This window comes from Chrysoperla carnea, chromosome 5, assembly GCF_905475395.1.
Source record: "Chrysoperla carnea chromosome 5, inChrCarn1.1, whole genome shotgun sequence".
In the NCBI taxonomy this organism is placed as follows: Eukaryota; Metazoa; Arthropoda; class Insecta; order Neuroptera; family Chrysopidae; genus Chrysoperla; species Chrysoperla carnea.
Window position 1 is genome coordinate 60,311,606 of NC_058341.1, and position 8,413 is coordinate 60,320,018.

The 8,413-nt window shown below is 30.1% G+C and overlaps 1 protein-coding gene across 1 annotated transcript in view; it reads right to left on the reverse strand.

Annotated features, from left to right (window-relative positions):
• The window catches only part of LOC123301272 (monocarboxylate transporter 2-like), a 42,615-nt gene extending 34,202 nt beyond the window's left edge, over positions 1 to 8,413 (reverse strand). Inside the window, exon 1 of the mRNA XM_044884007.1 lies at positions 8,101 to 8,413. Coding sequence (XP_044739942.1) covers positions 8,101 to 8,413 — 313 coding nt within the window. The remainder of the gene's footprint in view (positions 1 to 8,100) is intronic.

An 8,413-nucleotide genomic window follows, 5' to 3' on the forward strand; every position in this document is an offset into this window, starting at 1 on the left:
TTTACTTTTTAGTGCATATTAATTTGTTTTGGAAAAGTTTTTCTTTTGAAGTCGGTTTTCTTTTTGTTAAAAGTTTTTTTTTTGTGATTTTTAGTGAATCCGAAGTATACTAACTAATTTGTCACTAAAAAAAGAATCATCGAAATCGGTTGGCGTGATATTGAGTTATTCGTCTTCTTGTCGTGCATACTTAATGCAAATTTAAGATTTTTACAGTTTTCTCATGGATGCCGTTGTCAGAACTGGACCAAAATAAAATGGGACCACACGGGAAGCACGAGCTTTCAAATAGATAAAGAATCATCAAAATCGGTTGACCCAGTCGAAAGCTCTGAGGTAACAAACATTAAAAAAAAAACATACAGTCGAATTGATAACTTCCTCCGTTTTTGTTTGAAGTCGGTTCAAAATCCTTACTAAACCGTGCATAACCGTATCTCCATAACCGTGCACTTTGGACCAAAAATGGTAATAGTATTTATTGTAGATAATTTAATATCCTGTTTTTTTGGGAAATATTACTTTTTGTATCGCTAACGGTGTATGAGTTATACGACTATGACGATTTACAGATTTACATATTGATTATTTGACCGATATCACTTCTAATATTAGTTTAAAAAATAAAATGCTTAAATCTTAACTTTTAAATCTGTAAAATTTCTAAAACTTTTACTTTAAATTTTTCTTTCTAAAATTAACATTGTTGAATATAATATTACGCGTCCAATATTGCATTACAGCTACAGATAATTGGAAATTTTTTCTTGCACTAATTTATAGGAGTTATTTTTTTCTAAAAATTGGTTTATTATCGCATACTGAATGTAAATACACAAAATCCTTATCTTTATGATCAATTTTTTTTAATATTAAAAAAAACATAGGGTGGTTAGTGCTTTTGCAGGTAATAAGGCAAATTATTTATTGCTATTATGTCATTAACGTTAACATTTTTCATATATTTTTCATGTAAATTTTTATGTATACTTCTTTTTTTTTTAATCTTGCACCCGGTGGTTGCAACATTGTTGAATGTAATATAACTTCATAAATATTAATTTTAGGGAGAAAAGTTTAGGGTAAAAGTTTTAGGAAATTTGTAGATTTAAAAGTTAAGATATCATCATTTTCTTGTTTAAACAAATATTAGAAGAGATATCGGTCAAATAGTCAAAAAGTAAATCATCATAGTTGTATAAGTCATAAAGAGTTAGCGATACAAAAAAAATTTTTTTACAAAAAAGGTAGGTAATTTAATTATCTACAATAATAATTTTTGGTCTAAAAATTCTCTTTTTTGGCACGGCTATAGCAAAAAACGATTTTCCTTAAAATGGAGGCACTTCCCAAGCCTATTTTGTAAGGATTTTGTGCATTCACATTCAATACGTGATACCGAACTTATTTAAATAAAAAATTAAAAAATAACTACTATAATTTAGTGCATTATGGACACTAGCTTCTGTATAACCTGTATTAATGTGTTCTTGCGTTAAAAATTGAAATATGTTGAGGTTGCAATAATAATTTAATGAATTTTAACTCCCAACAAAATCAAAGGAGTGTTTACTAGTTTAACTTGTGTATTTGTATGTCTGTCTGAGGCTTTGTAATTAAAAACTAGAGTGATATTTCAAATATCGCTATTTTTTTTAATGGTGGCCACATAACTAAAAGATTGGAACATATTTTTTTTTTTTGGCTTTTTTTAAAAACGAAATCGACAGATTCCTGTTTGATAATTATTTCAGAATATTCACATTGCTTTTGTTTGTGCAGTAAATACGTAAGAAAATACCTCAGATTTAAAAATAATTATTCCATTTGGTTTTTCAGCGAGATAATTAGGAGAAAAATATTAGTTTTTAAGAAAAAATGGAAGTGTACAAAATTGTTAAAAAATAATCGTAAAGGTTCGAAAAACAGTTTTTTGCAAAAAAAAAAAACGGTAAAGGGATTTTATTTTTAATAAAAAACGAAAAATAAACAGAAAAAAAATTTGTGCCCTGATGGAATTTCTTGCGAGTCATACAAGTCGAGAAAATAAATGGCGAAAAACGCGATATTTTCGCGATAAAACCGTGTTTTCTCGTAAAGTTTCCAACGGACTTGACTCTAGCTAGGCTCATTCTTTTCGATTTTTTAGCACTACAACCTTCCAAAATTTACAAAAAGTTAAGGATTCATAATATCCCCCCCCCCCCCCTTCATGGATGAAAAGCTATAGAAAATGATATCAAATATTGATTTGATTCAAAAGCTAGATAATATAAGATTTTGAATGAATTATTCGAGATCTTTATTTAGAATAAATTATTCGAGATCTTAATACCGGGATAGTTCCTAATAAAGTCAGCCATAGCTGTATACCTTCCTCTTACTTCCTTTTTCCCTACCCCTTTTAATGACATGTTCTGTATAATATTGTATTGTTTAAAAAAAGAATGAATAAATTGAATTTGAATTTGAATCTACATTCTATCATTTTTCAAGTTCATTAGCTAATCAGTTCTCACCCCACTACATGGTCATGGTCATGCCCGATTCAATTCCGATTCAAATTTCGGCCCGATTCAAGTTCGATTCAAATTTTTAATTCATTCCGATTCAATCCAATAGAACCTAATATGAAATTTTCAATTCGATCCCATTCATGAATTGGAACCAATTGAAAATTTCTGATTAAGTTATATTGTATTGAATCAAAATTCAATCGGAAGTAATTGGAAATTTTTCTAAATAAATCCGATTTATTTCAATTAAATTTCGATTCAAAATTTTAATTGGTTTCAATTGGAATGAACCGGAATGATATAGTCAATTTTTGTCCAATTGAACCCTATTCATTCCGATTGGTTGAATTGCAAATTTTATGAATCAGACTTTCTTTCAGGGAAATTGTTGAATACGCAGATTTGTCAGCCAGCCGTGTACAAAGCAATAATTGGTTTAACTATTCAACAACATGTAGCATTGAACGAACATTAAGCACGTTACAACGTGTCAAGACGCGGAATTGATCAACGGTGGGAAACGCAAATCTGTGGCCTGTTTATGCTTAAAGCTCACTGGTTGAAAAGAGTAGTGGAGGACACTGAATTTTTCAACACGGTGATCAATAAATTTGAACAGTAATCCAGACGTCTTAAGTTTTCATTTCTTAAACTATTTTTGTGTATTTTTTTCTTTCCGGACAGTGGGGTGTAAGTGCAGCCTTTTGCAACCCCCCTCCCGACACCCGTGTAGTAATATAATAGAAAATTTTGTTTTCAACGTTAATGCGTTTTATGACGCTTCATACGTTTTATAAGTACACTTGTTTGTATTCGCTCCGTGCGTGAGTTTCATTTCCATGGTAACGATACACTACTTTTATTATAGAATTTTATGGATGCATATAAATTGTATGGATTGCATTTAAGACTTACATTGAAAATTTAATATTATTGTCTCACAAATTTAAATAAATAATTATGATAATTTACATTTGAAAATTAATATTTGTGCAATTTGATTTCTTATTTTCACAATTTTTAATGCATTAAGTTTAATTAATTCGTGTTTTACAATAATTTTAATTTGACATTTCTATAACATTAACATGAAAAGAACTGCAAATTAGTAATAACAGCCCCCTTTATCGCCAAAATTTTTCACTGGAAGCGCTGGCATCGATTTTATTGTCCCTACCATGACTACGCACACAACGAATAGGACTATTATATTAATATATTAATATTGTATTTTAAATAACTAAATTATAAATATTTGTATCTCTTTTCACCTCAATTATTATTATTTAAAGCTATATTATTATGATTTTAAATGTGTAAATTGATTGATTTTCTATGGTTTAAATATTATATTTAATAACTATGCAAATATAGTCGTATCAGTGAAAGTTTTTACTCGTGAGTCCACAATAACAGCTTCGATTTTGATGATTTTTTTTTCTTCAAAATGATTCGATTTGTATATTATTTAAAATCAGAAACATTTTAGAGAGGAGAAATAATGTGGAGGGGGAATAGCAATGTCTGGACTAATATATCGAAGCTCAGTCTAAATCGCTAATGATAGAAGTTTGAAATTTCGAGAGGTGATTTTATTCTGTTGGTGTCACTTAAGAAAGGATTTTTTGAACTTCATCCTGTAAAATGGTGAAATAGGAGATGAAAGTTTGTATGAAAATATATACAAATTAGCTCACTTATAAAATGCTACATTATCACAAATATGAGTGTATAAATAAAGATTAATTCGCATAAACTCATGCAGCCTGAGTTAAACCAATATAAATAAATAATAATGGAGCCCAGGATGCTAAATGTGTAGTAACTCGAGCGTCGTCGAGACTTATTGGATTTTGTTGCTTAAATGATTTTAAGAAAAAAGGTCCATAAATCATTTCAATTTAGCGATAGAGGACGGGCTTGTAGGGTAGGCCGTAGAAAATGTAAAAAAGACAACATTATTTTACTAACTGAACCCTTCCATGCTTCGCTGTGGCACATAATGGTTGCATGGAAATAGATGAGAAGTTTAACAGCTAGTAAATTTTATAACTGGATAAACCCTCGATAAAAGAGTTCATCTCGATAAAGAAGTTCAATTTTGTATGATTGTGATCAAATATTCCATTTAAAAACGATTGAAATTATATTTTGGACTATTCTAAGAACTTTTTGGATCTTATCATTTTTCTACCTTATCTCACCATTACGTTCTATGTATAAGCGTTAAAAAATAAGCGTAAAGCGCTTAAGCTCTAAATCTTGAAAAAAGGGCGGAAACGGTTAGGCAAGTTGAAAAATGATAGGACACAAAAAGTTCTTAGAATAGTCCAAAATATAATTTCAATCGTTTTTAAGTCAAATAGTTCATCACAATCATACGATAATTGTCAATCTTTTTGATAACAAAATTTTAGCTTAAAATTTTTTTATAACGCTTTTATCTCAAAAATGGTGAAGGGAAGTGAAAGTGAGTGAGAGACCAAAATTGTTTATAATCATCTAAAATATGAGAGATAAAAAGTTTGAAGTCAAATATTTGATCGAAACCACACAATAATCGTTAATTTCGACAATATAAAAATTTCATCAAAATTAGATTTTTTTTTTTCAATCACTTGTATCGTAAAAAGGGTGAGTTTTAGGAAAAAATGTCAAATACAACAAATGCTGAGAATATCCCAAAACATAAGATCCAATGATTTGATTGTTTAGTCAAATTTCACGATTTTTCAGCGGAATTAATTTGGGCCATATTCTAAGAACGGGTATTGTAATAAAGTCATAGAATTGTTCCATAGAATTGCAACCTTAATTGCTTCATATCCTACAGTATTAGTTCCAACCAATAGTCAGCTGCAGACGTAATATCTTACAATTCCTAGATCTGTTTTTACTAAATAAAGATTAAAAATAATGATTAAAACCGAATTATAATCAGGTAACATAAATGGATGTTTAGAATAGCCTTTAGTTAAGTGTTCAGAATATTAAATTAAATATAAAAAAAAACAAAATTCTCAAATTAAATTACCTACTCAAAAAAGTTAAAATAAAAAATACACTGACATTTTATAATAATGAATGTTGAATGTGACTTTATGGACTAATTATCACTTATATAATATGTTATTATCTTTGGGTGTGTTTATGGACCGCCTTCTTTAAATTACATTATGCATGCGACGATGTGTGTCTCATTGTTTACCTTTAAAACATCAACAATTATTTATTATTTATTCACATTCTTTGCTTTCTCATTTATCACAATCCAGATGTTTAGAAAAAAAATTACGAAACACATTTTTTAATATAAAATTCAAGCAGCTATTTCTCTGCTAAAAATGGTCGGATTACCGTAATCTCTTTGTATGCTCCCTTTTTTAAAAATTTGTCGATACCTACTAGTTTTAAGGTTAAATAATAGTTGTGAAATACTTGCTATGTAGACAAAACTTTTCTAGAAAAGAGAAGATGGACCACTATAATTATACCATGTATATATGAAATATATCAAGGTATACTAAGTTAAGTCCCAAGTTTGTAACGCTTAAAAATATTGATGCCACGAACACACTTTATTTCCGGTTGTTCGTTCGTCAGTCTGTCTGTCCATCTGACAACACGATCACACAAAAACGGAAAAACATACCAAGTTAAAATTTGTATGGCGTGCTCAAGACATAAAAAATGAAATGAGTTCGTAAATGAGCAACATAGGTCAATTGGGTCTTGGGTCCGTAGGACTCATCTTGTAAACCGCCAGAGATAGGATAAAAGTTTAAATGTAAAAAATGTGCCTTATAAAAAAATAAACTTTTGTTTGAAACATTTTTTTTCGTAAATTTCACTGTTTATTCACGAGACTGCATATTAGGCGCAAAATTATGTAGTACGTATGTATTATATGGGAATATCAGCTATGTGTCTATGATATATATGTATATGTGGCTCTCTAAGAGTGGCTACCTTTTTTTTTACTTGAAAAAAAAAAAGAAATCAACACTGTCTACACATGGTATTTTAACAATTAACTTAGTCAATTGCTTGTTTTTACTTGTTTTATTTAAAAATTGTGTAGACATTTCTTATCAAAGCTTTTTTTATTTACTTTCCTATACAAAATTGTATGCACCACCTGGCCTTCTTAAAGGTAAACTTTTTGAAAATTCCTGCTTAGTAAATACCCCTACAAAAGCTTGTATTCAATCCCCAAATAGTTTCTGATTGAAGCCATGTATTTTGCCTTGTTTTTCAAAGTCGTGTAAAAATCATCTCAAGCTTATAATCGATACGAGATAGAGGGAAAGTTCAAATAAGAGAGTTATTCTTTATGATATAACAAACTAATTTGACTAATATAACAAACTAACTATAACTGCTACTATTTTCTATGGCATTTTTGATTTATTTTTTGATTGTACAAAAATATTAACAAAATACTAGCTTTGCTCGCAGGGGGATTCTTTTGAGCCCCGTGGCGGCCTTTGGCCTTGACTCGACGTCACAGAAAAAAACTTTGCATGAGTTAAAAACTATAGTCATAATATTTTACTCCATATAGTTGACATATACTCTAAGAAATGAAACCGAATAAAAGTCAAAAGCTTGCAATTTGTATTTGCAATTTGAGTGTTTAGAAGAAAGTTATATTGATCAGTGTGCTTAGTTCGCCTAAGCAAAATGTGCTGAAAATTCATGATCACTTGTTTTTTGTCATCGAAATATAGTTTTGAAAACGCATAATTTTTCTATATGCACGCCATCTGAACAAGTTTGGCAGTGAATATTATCCATTTTTCTCTATTGTCAACGTTAAAATTTTAAACACTTCATAATATAACCACGAACAAACCAAAACTATTAATATTCGACTCGACTCAGTATAGAAACAATATCACTATTCGTTATATGAATAAGAAACGAAGCTTCTTCGGTAGATGTCGTAGTTTGTCGTGTTGTAAAAGACACGGTCTTTTTATGCTTTTGTACGTGTAGCATTTTATTGTATTTATAAGAACTCACACAGTACACGTATGACTATGAGTGCACATGTACATATAAACATTTAGGCAATAATAGTTTGTATCTTTGCCTGGATGCTCTCAGCAGCGCTAGTGCAGCGCAATGCCATGTTACTTAAAATTCAATGAACAAGCTGGCATAATCTATATGTCGAATTATAGATGATACCCGTTAAGATTTTGTGTTTATTGATAGTACTCGTAATAATATTAGATATCAGAACAAGATTATACAAATTTGTCTGAATCATGTAGGGTAGGCAGTGTCTATTTGTCGATATGTAATGCACGCCACTGCGCGCTATCTCCGTTCTACAGTTAAAGAAGAAAAACTATTTCAATATTACAAATTCGTTAAAGAAGAAGAATACAGTTAAAGAAGAAAAACTATTTCAATATTACAAATTCAAGAGCGACTAGCGCCAAAACGGAGCGCTTTTTACTGGGGCATGTTTAGCAAAATGAACTTATTTTATAAGCTATATGTGGTAGAGCGTTGTAAAGACCATTGAGGGACACCCTGTACATATACAGATTTTTAAAATATGCACTTCACTTACCTTTATAACACTGCCCATGGCATATTTGTGGTATATTTGAATAACTATTGATTGATTGTGATCGACTATGAATGGGTGCATAACGTCCTCCATGCATCTGTTGTTGTGTGGGCTGACATTGTGCACAACAATCGTTTGTAATCTGAGGATCAATGGGAATCATATGAGGATTTGTTGTATGTTGTATCCATTGTTGTCCGCCACCTGTAGTTGGCATTATTGTTGGTGCACCATGTAATGGACTACATGGACCACTTAAGGATTCTGGACTAGACCAACTTAAATGGTCTGCCGATGAGGATTGTTTTAACAT